The sequence below is a fragment of the Cyprinodon tularosa genome, unplaced genomic scaffold (genome assembly GCF_016077235.1).
Source record: "Cyprinodon tularosa strain WSP-4 unplaced genomic scaffold, ASM1607723v1 ctg487, whole genome shotgun sequence".
NCBI lineage: Eukaryota > Metazoa > Chordata > Actinopteri > Cyprinodontiformes > Cyprinodontidae > Cyprinodon > Cyprinodon tularosa.
In genome coordinates, this window is record NW_024039215.1 from 58285 (window position 1) to 84765 (window position 26481).

General features: G+C 35.7%; 1 protein-coding gene across 1 annotated transcript; it reads right to left on the minus strand.

The window, feature by feature from the left end:
• Positions 1-22656: 22656 nt before the first annotated feature.
• foxl2a (forkhead box L2a) lies at positions 22657-24288 on the minus strand. Its single transcript, XM_038302328.1, has one exon. It carries the CDS (start codon positions 24092-24094, stop codon positions 23186-23188), a length of 909 nt encoding a protein of 302 aa, XP_038158256.1. The 5' UTR covers positions 24095-24288; the 3' UTR covers positions 22657-23185.
• Positions 24289-26481: the final 2193 nt, after the last annotated feature.

The window sequence follows — 26481 nt, forward strand, 5'->3', positions numbered from 1 at the left end:
AACTCTTGCCGAAACCAGTCGGAAGAAGAGCAAAAACGTTTTTTTCCTCTGAGCAAAGCCTCCAGAGCAGTGTTTTGCTCTTCTTTCAGTGAAGAAATACTCTGTAATTCCGATAAAACTTGCTCGATAGCCACGCTAATGCTAGTTTCATCGGCTGAAGCCGCCATGTTCTTTAGAGTGAACTGTCGCGCTTCTCGTTACGTCACACCTCAACCCGCCTCAAAGCCAACGCTGATTGGACGTTCGTTTGGTGAACGGCTCCAAATTTTCTTTAACTGAGAGTCTCCAGACTGATCTGCGAGTGAAACCTTGAAAGCTCGCGAGATCAGGATGGTCTCACGAGGCTACGGTACTGGCCCCAACACTTACTCTCTGGCTGAAGCTCCTACCTGTGACAGTAAATAACTAAAGGAGCTCAAGAAGTAATACGATGTTAACCATCTAAATGATGCATGCAGTAATGTATTGATCTATTACCCTCAAATGTTATGCTACTTTTTAACAAATTATTCAAGTTTGCTTTTATGATTATAATAATCGTGATTAATCTAGCAGATTATGCAGATAATTGCGATTAAAGATTTTAATTGTTGGCCGATACATGGCTGTGTAAAAATTAGGGCAGGGCAATTAATTGCATTTGCAAAAAAATGGCAATTTAATAAAAAGCTAATTTCAAATCGCAGAGGCTCTCAATTTTAGTGCCTTTACATGTAGCAAGATTAAAACCCTAAATTTCTCACTCCAGCTCTTTAGGTTGCAGTAAAACGCTTACAGTGGGTTTGCCAAAAGTTCAAGAGAGTTGCGTTATCAAGCAGATCTATGCATGCAAGTACCAGACCTGATGAAGCGACCATGATGAGAAAAAGCAGCGAGAGCAAGTTTTAGGGGTTAAACAAAAAAATAAAATAAAATACTGCAGAAACAGAGAGCAGAAGCTGAATGAGGGACAGTGGTCTCCATGTCCTCCAGCAGCCTCAGCCTATAGCAGCATAACCCATCCATTGTACATGTTATTATTTTATGTGTGGTTAATAAAATATATTGATGTCATTATTTCAGCATCTTTCTATAACATAAAATATTAAAGATAAGATAAGAAACCCCTTCATTGTTGCACAGTTGGAAATTTGGATGTAACACATGCAAAAACAAGAAGACAAAAAACATTAACACAGCACTTCCATCTCAATCTGCAGGTTTACTAGTGGTTCCTAGAATTTCTAAAAGTAGAATGGGAGGCAGATCTTTTAGTTATCAGGCTGCTCTCCTGTGGAACCAACTACCAGTTTTAGTCCGTGAGGCAGACACCCTGTCTACTTTTAAGGCTAGGCTTAAAACTTTCCTTTTTGATAAAGCTTCTAGTTAGAGTGGCTCAGGTTATCCTGAGCTATCTCTATAGTTATGCTGCTATAGGCTTAGACTGCTGGAGGACATAGGGATCCCCATTTCATCATTCTGCTTCCTTCTATCTCTATTCTCCCACTCTGCAGAATCTGTTAGTTCAATCTCTAACGTTCTGCTCTTTCTGCTTTGTCTCATAGTAGCTTCATCTGGTCTGTTCCTGTTTGGCTGTGACTCCATCCTGGAGAGAAATATCAGCTGTGCTGCTTCCATCAACACCTTTGTTTATAGATGTTGGAGCTTGGCCTGTTTTCCAGTGTAGTCCTGTTTCTCTGACTGTGACTGGCTGGATTTGCTCTGACATGGGAGCTGCTTCTGTCTCCTTGAACCCCAGTCGGCCTCAGCAGATGGCCGCTCACACTGAGCCTGGTTCTGCTGGAGGTTTCCTCCTGTTTAAAGGGAGTTTTTCCTCTCCACTGTTGCTACAAGCATGCTTAGTGTGAGGGATTGCTGAAGAGTCAATGAGATGAAGTAATCAACTGGTTTTCCTTAGATAGAAAACTTTGAATCAATCTGACTGGATGATCTGGTGAACTGGAAAGCGCCTTGAGATGACGTGTGTTGTGAATTGGCACTATAGAAATAAACTGAATTGAATTAAGTTAAACCTACAAGATTACATAACATTAAAGGAATAATCATTTTAATATTAAGGTGTACTTTAGAAGGAAAAAATCCCTGAGGGGAAAAATACTATGCAGTTTGTGAGCAAAAAAAAAAAGAAAGAAAGAAAGAGTATCAGCAGCCAATATGGCCAGGAGTCACTTATCACCACTATAAGCAAGTCAGCCACAAAACTATGGAGGAACAGGAGAATCAATAAAAGTGAAAAATCATTTTGAATTTAACATTTGAATCATAGAATTAGAAATTAAATTTGAAAAGGGTTTTTTAATTTGATTTTTTAAATGAAATGTCTAAAGAGGCATTGCAAATTGCAATATTTAATCCAGTATTAAAAAAATGCAACTTGAATCTATTGTTAAGGTTTAAAAGCCACAATTCATAAATATGAATACAAGTACCTTTCCTTATCACACATGGAAATAAATAAATTATTTTTTTTCCCTTTGCATTTTCATTCATATTATTAACATTTGTATTCTCTTAAAGACACAAAACAAGAGTGTAACAGCAACTAAATATACTTAAATAGATCAAACAGATGCCAGATAAACTTTTTCAGTGAACTTGAGGCTGTTTTACTCATATTTGTACTTAGCACAGGCATGTTTAAAATACCATAAGCCTTGATGAAGATTGCAAAAACATAAAAAGGAGACATCCCATTATGCTGGGTTATTTTCCAATATGATGGCTGAATTGTCAACATTTTATAAAGCTGATGGCTCCATTAGATGCCTGACCACAAGAGGGAGGCAGAGAGCCATACAGTCCTTATTGTCAATCAAGAGGAAAACTTTATATATATGGACAGTTATTAAAACAGGTTTTTAACCAGAATTAAATGGTGGTATATTAAATATTGTCAAGGGCTTCCAGATATAAATGTATGATCAGATAACGGAGCCAGAAAGCATATTACAGCTCATTTTGTCTGGATTCGGAAGAGAGCTAACATGTTTAGTGGAACCTGACCAGAAAAGTGGATGTCTGTTATGTGCCATTTTTTCCTGACCTTCGTAGGGCAGGGTTACAGGACTCTCCCCTCATAATGTTCTCATTGTCTGAAATTTGCTAAACAAGATCTGGGCTCAAAGGGAGCAGGCTGTGCTGCTTAGGTTGGAGTCCAGCATGCTTCCATTACTGCCCCTCTTATTCAATTAAATGTACCCTAACTTGTTCCAAACCCACACTGTGCTTAATCTCATCAACAGCGATAAGCATGTAATAAAAAGCACATTGAACTTGAAAAGGATACCTTAGGCGAATGCGTATAATTATGGATATCAAAATATAATGATTTGTTTAATCCGTAGTCCTTGCCAAGAGGTATGTAATTGCTTTAAAGATGTATGGCTGGAATTGGATTGCAGAGCCTGGGATCTGAGCAAGGACTGGATTTGGCATGCACATAAAGAAAGGACTAGGGACAGGCCTCAGGACCAGCTTCCTGTTTTGTATGGCTGTCCTGTATGGAGTAAATTTTATAACATTTTTGTTTCAAGTTAAAAAAACAACAGTTTTTATTTGAAAAAAATAGAATCGAGAAGTGAAACTTCTTTTTCTACATACGATTCTTAAACTAACTTTGCTTTGTTTCTTGCAATTTGTTTTTCCATATTTTTCCAAATGTATTTTTTTGTACAGAAATTGAATTTCTTTCAGATTTCTCTTTTTCAGAATTACAGTCTTTTCAAATTCTGTTTCAGAGATAAAAATTTCTTCACTTCTAGGGGCGAAACACATTTATCGGCCTGCATTAACGTTAGCAACAACATTGTACGGAGCTTGAAGTGAAGAGAATGTGATCTGCAAAACAGTTTGGAAAAAAAAAATGTGCTTCAAAACTTAATCTGAAAAAAAAAATCTGAAAAAAAAAAAACGAAAATAAAAAGTCTGTAAAAAACACAACTTGACATTTTTTTTAATTCAAAAAGTAAGAATTGGATACATATAATCTGTAAGGGCAAATTACATCTTTTTAAGTTAAATGTACGGTGGCCCTGAAGTGCAAACTGCAACTACAAATCTAAAAGCGCAACTTCATTAAGGAAATTGCAACTACATAAAGCAAAGCGCAACTACATTAAGAAAAACACAATTACATTAACCTACGGGAAAAGGTAGGTACCAGTGGGAAACATGAGACATCGCTGATTGGACGACGGCGCCGTTTGACCCTTGAAGCGGAAGTCATTCTGCCTGCTGCGGCTTTTGAAAACATGGATATTGTCGGCGCCCCAAACATAGCTGCCGTTATCCAGGAATATTTTGAATCAGGACATACGTACGAGGTGATACTGGATATGCTCAAGACTAATCACGAAATTTCAGTTAGTTTGCGTACACTGAAGACACACTTAAAAGAAGCTGGATTGTTCAGACGACGCAACTTCCGGTTCAAGGGTCAAACGGCGCCGTCGTCCAATCAGCGATGCCTCATGTTTCCCACTGGTACCTACCTTTTCCCGTAGGTTAATGTAATTGTGTTTTTCTTAATGTAGTTGCGCTTTTAGATTTGTAGTTGCAGTTTGCACTTCGGGGCCACCGTAAAAATGTGAAAAAATACAATCAAAATAAATAAAATCTGAGAAAATAAAATCGTCCTGAAATCGTTTTTGAAAACATTTTACTAAGTTTCATTTACAGTTTTTTTTTTTTTTTTTTTTTTTATGAAATTTCATTTGAAATTTTTTTTTTTTTTCAAATTTCCATTTACAAATGTACAAATACTTTGCTTACAACAATAACGAAACAAAATTCCCTCCATATTACCGTCGCCAGTTTGGATGCCGATTTAACGATCTAATTACTGAAGGAAAATGTGGCTGAAAGGCGGTGACATTTTTTAGACACCCAATGAGATTATATTTTCAGACGGACTGAAGAATATGTCACTGAGTTCACCGATTCCGGCTTTGTTATGAAATTCACGTTTCCACACTGCAAAAACGATCTAGAAATAAGTAAAAAATGTCTTAAATTAAGCGTATTTACCCTTAATTTGAGTAGGTAAATGAGATAGTTTGCCAATGGAATGAGCAATTTTACTCTTAAAATAAGATAATTAGATGATATGCACTTGAAATAAGACAATGCAATTGTGTTTTCTTATTTTAAGTGTAAATTGTATTGTTCCATTGGCAAAATGTTTGTTTTACCTCCTCAATTCAAGAACAAATGCACTTAGTTTAAGAAAAAATGACTTATATAGATTTAGATTTTTTGCAGTGCACAGAGACGTTTCATAATAAATAATCTCAATGTTTGACATTTATTTCCACAGGAGGTTGTATTTCTATTACTGTTAATGGCCTGATATATAATTGGCTTTCAGTGATTACATGTCTGCAGAACTCCCCAGAGGCGGGATAAGGACCATTAGCCTCAGCAGGTTTATTATACATCCAACAATATCAGGACAACAGGTGCTGGTCCTTAATGATCCCAGTGGGAACTTGGTTTCATCTTTGATTAATTAGAATGCTAACAAAGAGGAGTTATCCTAATAGCCTCTTGTTGCCAGCCCTGCGGAAGTGTTTAGAGGCCCGAGAGAGGAAAGAGGCTTCAAAAATAGACCCCATCAATGCACGATGGAGGGAAAAAAACAAAAAAAAACTACTGCCATTTCAATCCCAACAAAACAATTTGTGGCTCATAATCAAGTGAACGGAAGCATTTTATCGCATTTCCTCTTTACAGTATAAACTGGTGAGTCCATGTCCGGGGCGGCCAGGGTCAATCTACACTAATGACCAAACACAGGGCTGTTTTTTCTAAATATATAACCGAAAAAAAGAATACACTGCAAAAAATGAAATCTAAATAAGTCCTTTCTTCTTAAATTAAGTGCATTTTTTCTTGAATTAAGGATTTAAGTGAGACACTTTGCCAATGGAACAAGACAATTTACACTTAAAATAAGAAGAAACAATTGCATTGTCTTATTTCAAGTGCATTTTATTTTAAGAATAAAAATACTACTTCCATTGGCAAATCATCTTATTTGCTGGCTTAAATTAAGGGTAAATAAATACCCTTAATGTAAGACATTTTTACTCATTTTGAGATCATTTTTGCAGTGTAAACTTTATGAAGTCTTTGTTTCTAAACATATAGATATAATACATCTATTTATATATATACTAAATATGTGTAAATGGGTGTGAATGGGTTGAGAAGTTGTTCTGTACCTCTAATTATGAAGCAGACTCCTTGATGACTGAAGAAATGCATAACTTTCCCTTTTTTGCCTAATGAGAAACTAGAAGTAGACTTGCCCATATTGGCCATATGTATGGCCAATGATTGGCTAAGGGTGGCCATGGCAACCCTTACCGTCTCATGCAATCATTACACTGGAAAAATAATCTAGAAATAAGTAAAAATTTCTTAAATTAACTGTATTTACCATTAATTTGAGTTGGTAAATGAAATGATTTGCCAATGGAATGAGTATTTTTACTCTTAGAATAAGATATTTAGATAAAATGCACTTGAAATAAGACAATATAATTGTGTTTTCTTATTTTAAGTGTAAATTGTCTTGTTCCGTTGGTAAAATGTCTCTTTTAGCTCCTCAATTCAAGAACAAATGCACTTATTTTAAGAAAAAATGACTAATCTAGATCTAGATTTTTTGCAGTGTGTTCAGCTATTTAAATGTGTGGCTTTTAAGTTTACCACCAGCAATACTGTTGAAATTACAACTAGCAAGCACACTGTAAAAATAAATCTTAAAGATAACAGTTACATTAATCTAAAAGAATTTAAGCTGTAGTGTTCAATACTTTCTAAATTAGTTTTTCATCTTGAAATACACAACTAGTATTTCTTATGAAACACAGCACACTCTTTTTTTCCTAGCAATCCTTTTTTGAACCCAGTAGTGAGGACACTTTACATTTCTTTACTTTTATATATTTGACCCACAATCTCATAAGAAAAATTGCAAAGATATCAAAGGAAGGCCAAGTTAGGGTTTTGCAAAATGTATAGCTATAATATAGCTATAATAAATTTATTTTATTGCATCGGTGTCACTATTCGATCCGTACCATCAGCTTTTCTGCGCAGCCAGATGAATCGCCCTCGATTTTACTTCATAAAAAAGATCTAAATTAGTTTTTTTCCTCCCTAAAAAAAAGTAAGCGTACTAAACTATAATCTGCTAAAGATTAATAATATATTTCCTGAGAAAACAGTCCTTTCTGTTCTATCACTCTGTGCCCGATCTGTGCCAGAAATGGGATCCTACGCTACTTGTGGGAGCTAACTTTTTCGGCTTTAGATTTAAACTTAAATCTAGTCTCATGCTTTCCTTTCGTGCTAAAATGATGGTATAAAGTACATAATCTAAAGAAAGAAACAACTAAAATGCAGATAAACATGGTTTAATCACAATTTGCTGGACTAATCTGAGTAGGGTTGCCAACTCCCTGAAAAAATGGGACACCTCATGTGCGTGCCAGCTGATCCTTCACCCCTACTGGAGGGATGATTTTTTTGTGTGTGTGAAATTATTTTTTGTTTACTATTTGACTCAAATCTACACTGAATTAGATGGATATTAGCAGAAATGTTTCCTGTGGAGGGTCCGGTTTAAATCCCAGCTCAGTGATTCTATCCTTGGGATTTAAACCGGTGACCCTCCAGTTACAGGAAAAACTTTGCCTCTTAAACCATAACTTCAACGTCCACTGATGCTACTGTTATTGATGTGTTTTAAAGGAAGAGTCATATTCAACATTCAAACTTCTGAAAGTACTTTAAATATGAAATTATTCCATCCTGTTCAATAAATGATCAGTGTTTCTAATTAAGAATAATTTTCATTTGAATGTGCTTTACTGGAGGCGGCTACATATTACGGGTTTTTTCTCTGGCCAGAAGTTCGATGGCAAATCCTCCCTCTTCAAGTTGGCGATCCAACGACCAACCCGTCCGTGGAGGATCAGGAATCAGAAAGGTGGAATAATTATTTTTAGGGATGCACGATATTGGGATTTTGGCCGATATCCGATATGCCGATATTTTAAAACTCATGTAGCCGATAACCGATATCGATACCGATGTTAAAGCTGAACAAAAATAAGTAGTCATTGAAAATAGCAGTTTTGTTATCCATTTCTGACACTTTGAAAAATAATATACTCAAATATATTTTCATATGCTGATATCAAATTGATTTTTAAAAACGCGATATCGATCTATTTTACTTTTAAAATCTCGTGAAATTTCATCGTTCTGTTACAAACTCTCGTGATATTTTGCAAATTCTTGTGAGGTTTTGTTAGTAAAATAGATCGATACCGCGTCAATATATCAACATATAAAAATATGGCAACATTTTGTGAATTTTCGGGGGATTTCGTAGCATAACGATGACATATAGCAATATTTCATTAGTAAAAGAGATTGATATGGTGTTTTTAAATGGCAATATATCAGCATATGAAGATATTGGGATATTTTAATGTATCAATATTTTTCCCTCGTCTTTAGAAGTTTTTAAGTCTGTAAAGAAGAAGTTTTTGAGGAAGAAGAAGAAGTAGTATTTATTTTTTTTTTTTAGACTTTAGAAACTGAGAAGCTGATCAAATATCGGGTTAAATATCGGTGGGGTGGCCGATGTCCGATATTCAGTTTTAAGGCCGATACAGGCCGATATCGATAGGGGGCCGATTATATCGTGCATCCCTAATTATTTTTCACTTTTACCCGATGTATTCTAGCATCCAGCTGCCATGCACGTGGGCATTGTCAGTTTCACTATAGCTCTGGTGAATTTCAAGGGTGAAGTCCTCTGGAAATCTTCAATAATTGTTGTTGATTGCAGATGTGTCTAGTAGTTCCCATTGATTTAGCTTGTAAAGCGGGGAGAATGGCGCTAGGCTTACCGCACCGTGACGTCACTGCTGGAAGATGGCAGGAGGGAGGGGCTACTATATTTGGGCAAAAATGGCCGCTCCCAGACTCAGCGATCGTGACGAAAAATATTGTTTTCATTTTTTACTGACTAACACTTAATTAATTAAATTACCGCAAACGTATTAGTTTTAGGTATAGATAAAGATCCATTGATTATTCCTTGCTGACCGGACTTTTCCTTCAAGAGATAAGAGTTCACAGAGTTTGGCGTTCTGTGAGAAACTGCAATTTTTTACATTTTGAAATCAAACCTCAACATAGTTGCTTGAATTTAGCATCACGTCTCTGGAGGAACCAACCCTAACATAGTTGAATTAGAATAAATAAGTTTAGATTTAAGTCAACATAGAACACCAACGCTGCAAACGCAACATATTCTCATTATCAGTTCGTATGAAATCGTACGAAAAGTTATGCACACTATTTCGTACGTTTTGGACGTTTTTCCTCAAAAAAACCACATCAGTGCTAATGTGCTGGCAGACAGAAAAAAAAAAAGCAGATCCGCGGTCGGACGTAAAACTGGGAAAAACTGTGCAATCATCACTTATTCATGTCTCTAACTACGTCTTAGGGTTAGGGCTAATTGTAATTTATATTGTATATTCGTGAATGGTGCGTCAGATGCGCCTGCGCATACGACGAAAAAAACGTCCAAAACGTACGAAATTATGGTGCATAACTTTTCGTACGATTTCATATGAACTCATAATGAGAATACACTGGCAAACAGGTGTAATATTTAGGAACTCCAAAAAAGTTAAAAAGGTTAAAAAACCATCCACTGGACTTTGTTTTCCAAGTTTGAAGAAGTTTCGCTTCCCAACCAGAATATTTAGGAACATAATAATAATTTGGGAAACTTTAAATATGTTATTATCCTGTTGTGTGTTACCTCCCATTCCTGTTTATGTGTTCCACTTCTGTTTAAACAATCAAACAAATATTGCATTTTGTGTCCAAAGTATTTGATCATAAGTGACAAATCGTTTTAGGAATAATCTAATTAAATTCAAAACTGCTCAATTTATTTTTATAGCCCAAATTCACAACAAATATCATCTCAAGGCACTTTACAGATCCAATTCAACCAGATTATATGTATGATTATGTATAATTATGAAGAAATAAACACTTTTCAAGTACAAGTCGCTATTAACCCTATATTGGACAAGTCCCTCAGTGAGTTCTAGAAGTACAACATCTATATCCAGACATTCAGCAAAGATGCTGCTACATGGCTGTACAAATTATTTTGGCATTTGACGAATTAGAACAAAAAAAGCAAAAAAAATGAATTGAAAAGTTAAAAAGTAAAGTTAATAAGCCTAGTTAACAATTATATTTAGGTTTATAAATATAAGTGCCAGTATCAGCATGTCAGCATTAATGCCTCTATGGTTAAGTTTTACAATAAAAAAAAGTGTTTTTCATTTATTTCTTGTAGAAGCACTCCTGTTACTTTTTCTTAATATATTCAGGTAAGTTGGTGTTTCTTGTCATTACATTGACATTAATTTCTGCCATGAAAATATACAGATTTTTTAATGTTCCTAAGGTCTTGTTTTGATTTTCCAATTATTTCACTCAATGCCATATAAATGGTTAATTTAGTAACTTAGTAAATTGGTTCCTTTGAATACTTTTAAGATGAGAATTAGTTGTTTTGAGTTGGACTCCCTCACATGTCAATATTTTAATTGAAATTGTTATTGTAAGTGCATATTTGGCTTTTATGTGTGTGTCTTTGTATGTATGTAACGATGTGATGTAATTTTGATGCCTATCTTGGCCAGGTCTCAAGAGATTTTTAATTTCAATGGGTATTACCCGGTTAAATAAAGGATAAATAAAACTAGAAAAAGCTGTTTCGGAGAAACAGCAAAGTGGGAATGCTTTTGCTGAATGAATGAAGCTTTGGCTTCTACTGTGCCAACTTTCATGTTTCTACTGAAAACTATTTGGCCACGGTGACGATGTAAATATGTGTTTCTCTGAGAATGAGGATTTTTCTCAGAATCAACGTTTTCCTATGCCCGAACAAGTCAGCTAAACAGCTAAACCATAATTGATATTAAAAAAATTCCTTCAATGTGAGTGCTAGAAGGATCTGAAGATGTTCTATGCCAAGTTTCATGTTTGTACATCAAACTGTTAAGAAATGGGAACGATACGAAAATATGTATCGTTTTGGATTTTGTCTGTGATTTTTGGAAAGTCTCTCATTGGATTTCTATTGGGGAAGTGTGGACTTCCTCGTGGTCTGGGCCAAACTGCAGGAAAACTGTAAATCCCACACCAATGAGGGTTACATTTCCTGAATCCTGACAAAAATGCCTACGTTTTAATGTAAAATGTATTTCAATAGAGTGAAAAATGAGGGAGTGAAAAGAATTTGTTCTGAAAAACCAGAACAGCTCAAAAGCTAGAGCACACACTCTGACAGTTGAAGAATTCCGTCCATAGACTTCCATTATAAATCTTAAAATCGTTAAAATTTCTTTTAAAGTTTGAAGCTTCACTGAAGTAAAACTGTAAAAGTTAGCAAAAAGCTGAGTTAAACAGTAATAGCAGAAAGATACAGAAACATTTTAAAAGTTGAATGGTGTTTCTAGCTGAAAGTATGCTGAAGAAGTTAAAGGTCGAAGATGATAAAGTTTTAGCTGAATTTTGCTGAAATCTAAGAATTCTACATGCATTTCAATGGGACGAAAAAAACGCAGAAAAAGCAGAATATCGCGAAAACTACAAAAAATATCTTTACCAAAAGACAGCATAATTCTCCTGAACAAGCTGAACGTTTTGATACCAAAATTGTTGAAATCGGCTGAAAACTGAAGGACTAGTTAAAGTCAGAAAAATAAAAAGTGAACAACAATAATTGGGAATGCATTAGCATTGCATTAGCATCAGAGATGGGAAGTAACGAAGTACAAATACTTCGTTACTGTACTCAAGTAGATTTTACTGATATTTTTACTTTACTTTACTACTTATTTTTATGGCGACTTTTTACTTCTACTCCTTACATTTTTACACAAATATCTGTACTTTCTACTCCTTACATTTTAAAAAATTGGCTCGTTACTTTAGTTTTGAATCATTTCAATGGAGTTACCGTTATTATTTTTCACGTCATCAATACCAAATTCAATCTAATTGGATGGGAATCTACGTTGCATTTGACGCACCACTACAAGATGAATCGACAGATTCGGCGGTATTCATTGGCGGCAAATCATTGCAGCTTGGTGGCGGTGGCGTTAGCATAGTAGCATGGACGACGAGATGATTGAAAATGAGCACAACGGAGATCTAGTCCTATTGGCAGACATCCATTTAAAATGTAGGCAACGGCATGAAAAAAGTGGTTTCTAGTTTTACTTTTATACTTTCAGTAAATTTACAAGCCTGTACTTTGTTACTTTTACTTGAGTAAAGAAGTTTAATCAGTACTTCCACTTTTACCAGAGTATTTTTTAACACAAGTATCTGTACTTTTACTCAAGTACGGAAAGTGAGTACTTTTGCCTTCTCTGATTAGCATTCCCACTTGATAAATAAATAAAAAATTATTAAATTGTTTTAGCTGTTTAAATGATGCATCTGTATCTCTGAAATGCCAGTTTTAATCTTTCTGAATCCTAGCTGTTTAGTGTGTGAGACAGCAGCTGCCAGAATGGCCACAGTGACATGTGTGACATCTAGATGGCAATGAAAGGTCAAAGCCTGATGATTTTCTCTGAGCTCCTTGAATAGATGACACTGAGTTTTATTTATAGACGCAGGATTTCTGGACGTGATGAAGCTTTTGTCGACCAAGAAGCCCAGTTAACAAACTTGATGCTCCTATTTATAAACCCCAGCAGCAGATCAACACACAATTATTTGGTGTTATTAAGGAATGATTCCATGTTATCCATTGTTTTATGGGATTATCATGCAGATAGGGATCTGCAGTCGCTGCAAACATCACGTAGATCAGTGTGGACGTTTGGAGATTCACCAGAGGATGAGTTGAGAAAACAAACATGGCTAAATTAAGCCCAGGGAGCAGATCTGCTGCTGGCAGATTGAACCTTCAGTGTTCCTTCTCCTAAAAAATAAAAAAATAAAAACTCGTGTGGGGTTGAACAATTGCCGGATTTTCTCCGAATCAAATCTCTGCATATTTTCCTGTTTGGAGCAGATGTATACCAAACAGTGGTGACCCCCTAGTCTCTTTTTCAATGGGTTATGGGGGGTGATGTGCGGCGCTTCTAGGTGGAAACTGTTGCTCCTCGATTTTAAGCACTAACCAGAATGTTAGGAATTCAATTGTGCGCAGGGATTGGGAAACCTGCAACCTGCGTGTGACTTGACCGGCCGGGTCGCATCGCCGGGGTCCCGTGGAGCATGCAGGCTGTCAAACACGCAACCAGTCCGGCTTAGATGCGCTCCTGCCCGCGCGGCCTCTGGGTTTGTGTGGAACACAAAGCGGGGGTCAAATGCGTTGCCTCTACAATAACTTGACCTCATTCGTCTTGTTGATTATAATCTGTCATCTCTGAGAGCGCAACAAAGGATACAATCATGGTTATTCAGAGATCGCTCTGCGGAAAAGACGCAGGAAAACAAACCCGCACATTGCGCTAAACCTTTTCACCCTGACGGAGGAGTCACCGCGGACTCTGAGAAATATATTCAACACCTTGGCTAAATGAGCTTTTATCAGCATGACCCTTTGTGCAGCGACATGCAGGGAAGCAGCAGTGATTGTTGCGCTGAGCTGAGCCGCGCACCTCCGCTGACATGACGTAGGAATGTTTCCAAAGCGCCTTTCTTAGAAATAATCCCAAATTATTTTCATTTCTTCTCAATGCATGTTGTTCTTGGGAGATAAATGAGTAATCAAATACATGCACTAATTCAAATATGGTTAAAATTGTATTGTTTTATAAATCTGCTTCACAATTTGCACACATTTATGTGCATAAAACATATTAAACATCTAAAATACGCTTAACTAAAAGCCGAAATTGTTCCTTAATTCTTAAAATCACTTAATCATTTTATTACTGCATAATAATTTCCTTTTATCAATATTTTTGTATTGATTTATACTCAATAAGCTGCTCCGAATTGTCTCATTCAAAAATAATCTTGCTTGGCTCCTTGGATCAATTAATAAAGATAGATAAATAAAATAAAGCTATTGAGTTTTATTTATCATCTGGACAAGTATCTACTCACAATAATAATATTTTAATTTACTAAAAATAAAAAAAGCTCAGTGGATTTTTTTACTGTACCATACTTTTTATTTATACTTGAATATTATTCTAGTGATCTCTCACTCGAGTAAAAGTTTTGGCTCTGAATACTGTGACTACCTCAAACTATTCCAAGATAAGGTAAAAATTCAGAAAATACAAAACATTCTAGTTGTTTAACTGATGCTGTATGGATTGTTTTGCATAAATTTTATGTTGAATGAAACAGATTTGAAAAAAGTATTTCTTCTATGTGATTTTTTCTTCTTTTTAATAATGTTTTCTAAAAAAACAATGTTTTTGTTTTTTTGCATTTTAGGCTTTAAAATACCAAAACTTGCAGATAAAGTCTATCTGACTGCACATTTTCTTCACTTTGAATCAGATGTTATGATGCATCAATTAGCATTTGAGTAGCCTTTATTAGTAGATACTTTTTCACTGTTATTTAAATGCATTTTTTTAATTACTAATATTTACTTGTGTATAATTTTGGGTACTCTAAACACCTCTGATACCAAACATGAATAAGAAGCAGCCAGTTTCTCCATTACTGTTAATAATGCAGCCGTTTTTTTTTTTTGCATTCACTTAATCATATTTAAATACTTTAATACTATTGTTTCATGTTAGCAGGGTAGGACTAAAACACTTGTGTTAAAGTAACTAAATTTAATGAAGTAAATGCCAAAAGTAGATGCATTATTACCTTTATATAAAGAGTCTTTCTTAGAGTTAGCATCAGAAAACACCTCCTGTGCTTCTTAAAGGGTTAATTTGTAATTAATCCAGAAAAGCTGTAAAATAAACAAGTATTGTCAATCATGTTAACATGAATACTTTTCCCCAACAACCGAAGATTAACTGGCAGCAAAAACCTGATGAGGGAGAACATCTTGCTTCAGCTAGTAGCATTATAGCACTGTGCCTAGATTAATTAAAACTGGATAAAAAGTTTGATTAAAAGCTTGGATTTGTTTTCCACATATAAGTTATGTAAAGTAATGATGACTGATGTTGATAATCATTCATTCAGATGTCTGATAGTCTTTGTTTGTCAAAAAGTGAAAATGTTCTGTCAGACCAGCATAATACACATTTATCCCTTTAGTTTATCTCTTTAGTTTTATATGAAAAATAAACTTTAAACTACCTCCACTGGTGTGAATCCCTTTAGTCATGTACAAAAAAACTATTTAATTACTTACCTCTAAGTGTTTTTTAAAGCACATGGCGATCTGACCGTAAATATTTTTTATTTTTGTACATGACTGAAGGGATAAACAGCCGTTGAAGTAATTTAAAGTCTATTTTTCATACAAAACTAGACGGATATCCACAAGTCTGACATCTTGCGCGTATTGACTAGGGCAGAGGTCTTCAACAGGGGGTCCGCGACCCCTAGGGAGTCCAGGGGGGTACTGCATGGGGGGTCGCGAAAGTTTTGGTTGTTTAGACTTTTTTTTTTCATAATCCTTCTGCAATTTTTTCCACTAATTGAAATGTCTTTAAATCCACATTAACATGAATTCAACAGACTGTAGTAAACAGATAAATGGAGGCAGAGGAGCTCTTTCAAGCTGGGCACCGTTTCATTCACAACACCTGTCCAATCAACCAGGAATCAGAAATACTTTAATAATCTCAGGGAGAAAATACTTTAGTTACATTACTCCATCTGTAATAGTGACACTATTTCACACAATATATATAATGAGGGGGTCTGCTACATCTTGTCATCAGTTTGGGGGTCCTTGGCCTGGAAAACGTTGAAGACCCCTGGACTAGGAGTATGCTGGTCTGATGGGGTATGCTCATCTGACACAACACCGGTAAGACAGATTTAGCTAATTGTTGCTTTTAAAAACCAAATCAAACTGAAAATGTTTACATCTTTAGGCCATAATATTAGCATTTCCTAAACTACTGAACATATAAAAGACACGTTGGCTGTTCTTGTTGTTTTTATTTTTGCTTAGCTAAAGAATTTGGGGTATTGATTTAGGGTTTAGCCAACTTAGCACCTATTAGCTAAATGAAACCAAACTGACGGCTTAGTTAAAAACTCCTGATGTTCGCTTCACTCTTAAAGGAATAGTACACCCAAAACATTATTAGCCTTCATTTTCTACTCACCCCCATGCTGAACAACACTCTGGAGTACTTTTTTGATATCTCAAATGCATCTGGAGATCTGGGAGGCTTCTTGCTGTCTGCTGACAATCAAATAATGGAGGTCTATGGCGCCCGAGGCAGAAAGGTCCATAAAAGTCCACAAAAAACGTGTCAATATTCCTCCATACTGCTCGTCCAATGTATTCCAAGTGTCCTGAGTGGGTAGCGTCCATAATTTACTCGAAACGAAGTCATTTAGAATGTTTTTAGAGCATAAACAGTAGTGTATAGGATTTCCTAAAAGCGCGTTCACGAGCCTACGGAAACCGCGGCAGACCAAACCAGATGAAAGTGCGCATCTGCGGTCTATGCCTCGGGCGCCATAGACCTCCATTATTTGAATGTCAGCAGACAGCAAGAAGCCTCCCAGATCTCCAGATGCATTTGAGATATCAAAAAAGTACTCCAGAGTGTTGTTCATTATGGGGGTGAGTAGAAAATGAAGGCTAATCATGTTTTGGGTGTACTATTCCTTTAACAGAAGGAAGAGTCGCATCTGATCAGATGGATTGATAAGCTGCAGTTACCATCATCATCCAGCATGTTTAATGCAGAGCCACTCTGCTTAGAAGATGGTAAAAAACAAAAAAACAAAAGTTCTGGTGGAATTCTAGGCTAATATGTCTTTATGTCCGATGAATTTAAATTTCCTCAGACACAGTCAGCAACTAGTGTCTGATCAGGTGTTATTATTGAGGATGTCTTCGGTTTAATGCAAACTTCCTACAATATTAGCTCCACCTACTACAGCTAAGGGAGCTATTACTGATAGTAATGATGTCACAAACACTAATTTAAAAAGTCTCCCTTTATCTTCATCAAGCAGATCCAACATTGTCAGTTAAATTCTGTCAACATCTTTTAAAAATAAACTAAAGCAGTGGTTTCAAAAGTCCTCACATATTTAACTAAAATTAAAGTACGTAAAAGGACTTAAGCAAAAGTCAAAAAAGTACCAAATAAAAATAATGCTTTTGCCTTAAAATTTAAGTAAAAGTAAATAAAAGTACAAAAAATTCAAATTATGGTTTTTCCTTAAAAGATAAATAACTTTTAACAACTATTTGTTTCCTTTATTTATTTTCTTTATGAGTAGTTATGAGCGGCTGAATACTTTTAGAGCTCTGGTACATACAACACGAAGTTGCAATTTGCATTAAAAGTGAAATAAAAGTTAAAATGTAAATTTAAAATCTAACCAAGGTGGAATGGAGGAGAATGTCTCGCATCTAAGGGTTTGATTTTTTCTTTAACTTTGACCCCTTCAGCGTTTTTTCTGTAAACTGGAGCTCCAACTGAACAGGTTCTCTTTGCACGTTTAATTTCCCCCCTTTTGTTGCAGCTGTTACGTCTTTATCAGCATACAGAAGCAAGCAGACAGTTTGGAGAAATAAAGGAGTATAAAAGGACAGATATTTGTTTAAATGTAGGGAGTAAAAGTAAGAAGGTCCTCAGAAGAATAAATACTCAAATTAAGTATAAATACCAAATAAAGCTTCTAATTAGTTACTTGTAACCTCTGTAAATAAGCATCGTTAACCTCTAACCATTACTTTTACTAACACCATATCGTTTTTAATGGCTGCCATGCAGAATAATAATAATAATACCTTTACTTCAGGCATACAACTGCTCCAGAAATCTACTTTTTTGCAGTAGTAGTACTTTGTCATTTTTGCTCTGACTTATGTAATATTCTTGTGAGTGTCTCTGCTTACTTGAGTGAAATATCTGGTTACTTTAGCCACTCAAAGTAACTTTAGCTCTTAGATCAGGGAAAATATTGTAGCTGAAGGTTTTTTTATTATCTTTTCCTGCATTTATTTACTTTTATTGGTATTATAAGTTAACGTTAAAAATTGTTTGGGAAAAGTCTTAATTGCCTGAATTTATTATTTCATAATCATGTTAGTTATTAGTATATTTCTGTATTTAATTACTTTGAGTCAGTACTTTACTGTCCATTTTACCAAGTACAAGTTTTTACTTTTACTTAAATAGTTTCTGAAAAAAAGAATAATAATAATGCAACCATTTTTGGTATTTCATCATATTCAATTACTGTAACACAATTGTTTTATGTCCTACCATACTAACATGAAAAAATATGTTAAAGTAACTAAATATGATTAAATAAATGCAAGAAATAGTTGCTTTATGAGTACTTTATTATTTTACTTGAGTAAAACATAATGTTAAATTGATGCTACTCTATCCACCTCTGCTAACTTGTAATACCTGCAAATGCTGTTTTTATCACAGCATATTAGCTTCATTCTAGAGCAAGCTGGGCAGTTTTTAGTAAAAAAAAAAGAAAATCTTGAAATGTTTGTCTTAAATTGTTCAAATTTATGTTATTTATGTGTTTATTTGAGATATTTTGAAGAATAAGGTACAGATTTAGATGTGAGGACTGTAAGATCAACCATAAAAGAAGAGAATTTTCTGCCATTATGAACCTATGCTGACCTTGTCTGTCTCAGGGCCCCATAATGCAGGCCCATTGTTCTGCATTGACTGGGAACCTCTGTGCTTCTGCTCACCTGCTCCATGGAGCCTCCGCTCTCCTGTACGGCTGCGCGCACGTGCGTCCATATTTGTCTCCGAGTTTCACAGACAATGCGCAGTAGACTGTTAGGAAAAAAGGCCCCGACGGCAAAGCTGAAGAAATGAGTATTTACTGACAGATTATGGCTGATCAGATTTAGACTATGCTATTTTTGCCTAAATAAAACATAAATAATAAAAATGACCATTTAAAATAACGACTTTTTACCTTCTCGCTGAAATATATATATTTTTTTCTACAACACCTCTCTATTTGTTATTTTTTTCAGGGAGCTTGTTTGGAATACTCTCACCTTTCAAACGCGCCCTTATCACGTTATTGTTTACAAAACATTAATGTGAGGAAGCGGAGAAAGTACACAGCTACATTTCAGGCTCGGTTCAGCGCTCCTGTCCTGCGCGCAAAGGAGGATGGAGACGCGTCCGGGTTCCTGCGCCAAGGCGCTGCGGCGGTCAGACTTCTGCGCTTTATGCTCTCACTCTTTTTATTTGGAGTTCTAGAAAAAAATATTTATTAGAAATATAAATATGCATAAATAAATAAATAAATAAATAAAGTTTGAGTTTGATCACGTCAGCGTCGGAAGGAGAATAATTTAGGAAGAACACTAACATAAAAATGACACAATTTATTCAACAACTGAGATTATTACATGTAACTTTCTGTGCTCCAATGAACTGGGATACTTCCAATCAGGGGGGGGATTTACCATTAGGCAATACTAGGCAGTTGCCTAGGGCCCCAAGTTCCTGGGGGCCCCATAAAACTCTGTTTCCATGTATGGTTAATACAACTAATCCTTATTTGTGCACATTAATTATGTTTTTGATAAAAATCCTTTGGCTAAAATGCCATCAGAACGCTGATAAATAGAGAGGAAAAAGGGACAAGAAGAGAGGGACAAAACCTAGAACAAATAATGGATGTCTATTCTATTAACATTTCTCTATCTGTAGAATGGGGCTGTTTTATGGGTTTTCTTCTCAGGGGGCCCCCTGCCTGTCTTTGCCTAGGGCCCCAAATTTCCTAAATCCGCCCCTGCTTCCAATCATGAATTACTATTTTTTTTTTTTTTTTTTCAGCCAGAAACAAACTGCGGGAAGCAGAACTGCCATCAGACTGTTGAACCTTTGATCCACAAACCGAACTCTGCACCTATTGCACATTATCGGGCATCAAATGCTGCTGAACGTTTAACTTTTAGCCCTTTAATTGTTCATCTCATTTCTATTTTCAATAACGCATTTTTTGCACAAATGCCTATTTGCACTGAACCACTGCAACTTGCACACTGTCTCTTATCCTCTGCACTGTTCACACTTTCACTGCTGCACTTTTTGTATTTTTGTATAACTTGTGCCATTTGAAATATCAATGCAACGTTCATAAGCTGTATGTAACGCAATTTCGTTCTGCATGCACTCTGTCCATACAAAATGACAAATAAAGAAGTCTAAGTCTAAGAACTGAACCCACTTGTGTCAGATCACTATTTTAACTCCATTAAACTTTATTTTTCATATCCAACAAGTTAAAACTCACATTTGCTCACTATTATGTTTCATTATTAAGAGTTTAGAATATTATCCAGAAATCCAACTGATGCAAGCGCCCATTTATGGGGTCCTATGCAGCTGATTTCCTTTTTTTTTTTGCTGCATTTTAAAACTCAAATGAAGTAATAATCTCTGTTATAAATGAACATCACAGTGAAAAAGACGGAAAACTAAAAAGCCACGCGGCCTGTTACTCAACCAAAAGGTTTTCTGCGGTTATTAACTCTGTAAAAACACATGTGTCCGCTCCCCACTCGTGTTCTCTGCAGCACAAAGCCCGTTCTGTGGTCGTGGGTGTGTAGTTTTTTTGTTTTCTCGCAGGATGATGAGCTGGTGTTTGACAGCTGCTGGTGGAGAAGAAGGATCGGATGGAGGTGAATGCGCGGATTCATCTCCTGCTGCCCGTTGCGTCCCTGTTGGAATGAGAGCTGCTTCATGTTTGGAAAGTTTTCCGCGCAGAGAACTTGGTTTGGTTTGAGGTGTCAGGATGCGCTGATGCGCGTTAAACAGGTAATAAGTGAGTGATGATTTTTAAAGAACGAGCCGTGAAACGCAGCATGAAGAACTCAAACTGTTTCTATTATGGAGCAGATTGCTTACAGAAATATTTCATTTACTGACTGTTGGTTGGTTTAGTGAAAGAAGTTTACTAATAAACATTAAAATATAAATTATTACAATTGTTATTATATTCGTGTTGGTAAATTCTCACTAAAAAAATATTAATATGTCTTTTCCATCTACTTAAACATATTTATGTCCTAATCTGCTAACATGAAACAATTATAAGAAAAAGTAACTAAAAAGTAACTAAAGTAGATGAAAATGATCCATTAAATATATTTTTTGTATCCGTAATATTTTTTCTCTAGCTGCAGATTGAAGTTTATTATCAACGTTGCTTATCATTATATATTTTATTTTTGAATTATCCTATTAAGTTGACTTTTTTATGGAACTTTACATATAATTTTAAATTTTAAATTAAGTGTTTTATAGTTTTTATGTGTATCATTAGAAGTAGCAGTATATAGGCTACTGTTGGTTATCTGATCAGAAATGGAAATTATGATCTTATCCATGAGCAGAGCTGATAAAATATACAATTTTTTTTGTAATCAAATGTCCATAAGTCAATTTTTTTAATATAAATTTCATGCGCGTCTCATTAAGCGCCAGGAAATTTAAACATTTTTTTCAGCTTCAACTAAAGTAGCCTACAATAAAATATAAAATAAATAATGTAAAACATACAGCATTTATATTTCATACAAGATGGAAAATAATGTTTTTTGTATTATCAATAAAGAGGCTCAAAATTAATGTTACTTAACTTAACTGTACGCTGCAAAAAATCTCAATAAGTGATTTATTTCTTAAAATTAGTGCATTTTTTCTTGAATTAAGGACGTAAGTGAGACACTGGAACCAATGGAACAAGACAATTTATATTTAAAATGAAAAAACAACAACTATATTGTCTTATTACAAGTGCATATTATCTAATTATCGTATTTTAAGAATAAAAACACTAATTCCATTGGCAAATCATCTTATTTACCTGCTCAAATTAAATGTAAATACACTTTTTTGTTAATTTTAGATAGTTTTTGCAGTGTATGATTATTATAAAGTGGATGAATTAATGTAAACTTAATCATTTAGCCATACTGCAACCTATATATATGTTTTTGGAAATTAGAGTTTTAATTTTCGCCTAAATTCTTTCCTGCACCGCAGCTGCTTTAATTTTTATTTCCATCTCAAACAACAGTGTCTGCTAAGCCACATAAAGTGGGTTCAGTCCACGGTGGTTCTCGTAGCCTATGAAGCATAGAACAGACTAATTCACCACCGCTGGATTATTTTAAGAAATACAAGTTTATTAGAAAATTCACAAACCTAGAAAAAAAAAACAGGGCAAAGTGCTAATTAAGATAAGATGTAACATGGCCCCAACATGAATGAGACATATCTAATCACATTTATAAAAACAAAAAATAATTAAAAAGATTAACAAAACCTGGCACTGACTAGAATTTACATCTTTACAAACATAAGTCAGAGATTTAAAAAGCCCTGAACTGGATTTTTTATTTTTATTTTGACGCGTCTTGGTTATCCCCCCCCCCCCCCCCCCCCCCCCAAGAAAACTTTCTAAAGCCCAGAACTTTTGGACTGTGCAGGCCTTTATCTGTGCTGCTTATTTTAGGTCAAAACGGGCCCTGCTCTAATTACAGATTCAAGCCTTGGTTTAGAAAAAAAAACCATCTTAGATCATCTCATCAGGAAACACTCGGTGTGAAGCCGTGCGTAAAAGTTAGAGAACTCTTTACGCATACCAAAAAAAGAAAAGAAAAAGAAAGGGGAAGTTAGCTGCAGGTGGGGATGTGTCAGCATGTCCGCAACAAAAAAAAAAAAGTTTTCATATCACAGTAAGGAGAGAATGAAGTTGTGACCATCAGTCCGAGGCTTGTGCAACCTGACGGAGGCCGATCCCTTCCATTTTGTGACGCGCTCTCGTATTTCTCCATCAGTTGGACCCAAGCAGCTCACCAGCGCGGCCTCTTAAAAAATAATAATAAAAAAAGAAAGAAAATACTGTTGGTTCTGTTTTGAAATCACAGGAAACAACTCTCACAGTCTTCATTTGTACAGAGGACAGTCCCAGAGGTTTAAATATCAATCCTCGTGTGTAACGCCGAGTGTTTGGTCTCGTGTTCCCAGTAAGAGCAGTGCATCATGGAGAGATCCGCGGGCTGCCGGGAGCAGGCGAACTGCAGCCCGGCTCCGTTACTGGAGGAGACCGGTGGAGGGGCCGCCGTGGCCGGGCTCAGCTGCTGCGCATGATGCGGGTGGTGGTGGCTCATGCCGTTGTAAGAGTTCACCATGCTGGGCAGCGCCATGCTCTGCACCCGGGAGTAGGGGTTGTAGGATGAGGGGGCCGTCAGCCCCTTTACGTTCACCGGACTGACGTTGCCGCCGGCCATCTGACAGGACGTGTAGGACATCGGGGTGGGCGGCTGGCCTAACGACCAGGAGTTGTTCATGAAGCTGGACTGCAGGTACTTGGGTGGAGTCAGGTAGCCGTAGCCGTCCCCTCCGAACAGGGCCTTCCCCGGCTGGAAGTGAGCTGGCGGGGGTCTGAAAGGCCGCTTCATCCTGCGCCGCCTCCTGTAGTTCCCCTTCTCGAACATGTCCTCGCAGGCCGGGTCCAGGGTCCAGTAGTTCCCCTTCCTCTCGCCGCCACCCTCCCTGGGAACCTTGATGAAGCACTCGTTGAGACTCAGGTTGTGCCTGATGCTGTTCTGCCAGCCTTTCTTGTTTTTCTCATAAAACGGGAACTTGCTGATGATATACTGGTAGATACCGGACAGCGTGAGGCGCTTCTCTGCGCTCTCCCGGATGGCCATGGCGATGAGAGCGACGTAGGAGTACGGCGGTTTCTGGGACGGATCCGGCTTCTCCGCCGCCTTGTCCTGGTCCGGCTCCTCTTTGGGTCGCTCCTTCTCCTTGGTGGTGTTGGTGTCATGGATCATTAAGGCCATTTGGTCCTCCTCCGGACTTTGGTAAGTGGCCATCATTGCGCACACCAACGCAAATGAACCCAGTCCGACGTTCTGTTGTTTTGTTTTTTTAAACAGAACTTCTGCGCAGAAAAGCGTATTTTTCGAGTTGAAAGCGCAAAGACAAAACCTTAAGTTTGCATCAAAGCTCCTTGTTTCTCCCTCTGTTAATAGTTGTGGACTGAACTCAAAAGGCGAAACCCAGGTTGTGGTTTGGAAGCAACAAGCCCAGCCCCTTCATGGGCTCATTTTGATCCAATGTTCTCTGCGGAGCGACGTAGCGCTCTGTGATTTGCGCCTGAACTCGTTTCCCGCCTCCTTTAGACACAGTCAATGAAAATATAATAAGCCCCTCAGCACAACCTTAAAATGTTGGTGTATTAGTCAAAACAGAATAACATGGATTAAAAACTAAGTGCATCCAAACAAAGAGAGGAATAATAAAAACAGCCAGTAAGCCAAAGATTATTACAATGAAAGCATGTTAGAGTTGATTGTCAGATGTAACTGTTTGTTTGGGTTATATGATGACCTGAATATACATTATTAAATATTCAACAAACTGTGTTTTGTACTGATAAAGCCTTTGAATTTTATGTTTTTTTCCCCTCAATATCTGTTATGCAACATCAACTAACTTTTAACAAAATGTTTACTAAAGCAGGGGACCCCAAACATAGCAATGCAACTCACTGATAACCCCCCAAAATACATGAAATACTTCACTCTATATTAATATTTACATTTAAAGTAAATTATATTCATTCTTGAAAGAAAGAAAATAAAAAAAATGTATTTTGTGATATATTTCATATCTGGATCATGCATCTAGGTATCTATAGCCTACTTATGTCATGGAATTTTTTTTGGGGGGTTTCAGTCACATTTCAGTCTTTCATCATATAATATATGTATATATATATATATATATATATATATATATATATATATATATATATATATATATATATATATATATATATATATATGTATATACATATATATATACACATGTACACACACACACATATATATATGTATATACATATATATATATACATGTATGCGTATATATATATATATATATATATATATATATATATATGTATATGTATATACATATACATATATATATACACATGTACACACACACACATATATATGTATATACATATATATATACATGTATACGTATATATATATATATATATATATATATATATATATATATATATATATATATATATATATATATATATATATACATATATATATATATATATATATATATATATATATATATATATATATATATATATATATATATATATATATATATATATATATATATACGTATACATGTATATATATGTATATAAATATATACATATATAATATATGTATATATGTATATATATACATGTATACATATATATATATGTATATATATACATGTATATATATATATATATATATATATATATATATATATATATATATATATATATATATATATATATATATATATATATATATATATATATATATATCATAAGTGTTTCATAAAAAGGGAAAGATAATAATAAACATTTTAGGAAGGAGAACTCAGGGTGAAAAAGTTCAGCCTGCAGGTTTGACGGAATCTTTATGAAATAAAAAACATTCAATAATTTCTGCACCAAAAACAAAACCCCATAAACCATCAAAATGAAATCTATTCTCAACTTTATATAGTTGGTATTTAAATTCATAACACAACATATCTTTAAATGTAAATATCTAGTTTACTGCACGCGCATGCTGTAAGTTTAGGATTTGTTACCAAAATAAAATCTCTGTAGAACCAGAACTCCATCTCTGTGAGATATGGCTTTAAAAGTCTCAATTCTAGACGTAAATTATGGCCAAATTACAAAATTAATAGTTATTCTCAACCGGTTGCATGCAAATGTTGCAAACTTTTCCTTGTGCACAGTTTCATAATAATAATTTTAAAAAACTTGGACAAAGCGCGGCTTAATTAGCCCACAGTGCGTGGAGAGATATCCATTTTTCCGACCACCCATGAGGCCCCCCCCCCCCCCCCCCCCCCCCCCATCGGCTGTGTATTTCCGTGCGCCAGTGGAAGAGAACAGCGCTGGCATGTGTGTCATCAGCCTGCAGCTACTCTCCAGCCTGGGCAGCAGCAGCTGGGCCAACCGTCTCTCATCAGGCTTTTATACCGCCTCACAGCACCGAGGGCCATGCTTCTTTTTTTTTTTAACTCTTGTTAAAGTTGCAGAGCATTTCCCGATCATCTCAACACCATCATTAATGCCTCTGTTTAGTAAGCATGTGCCTCAAAATATGACATCATTCAATAAGTTGGGCTAAAGACCCATCATCCAGAAAAAAATGCAACATTT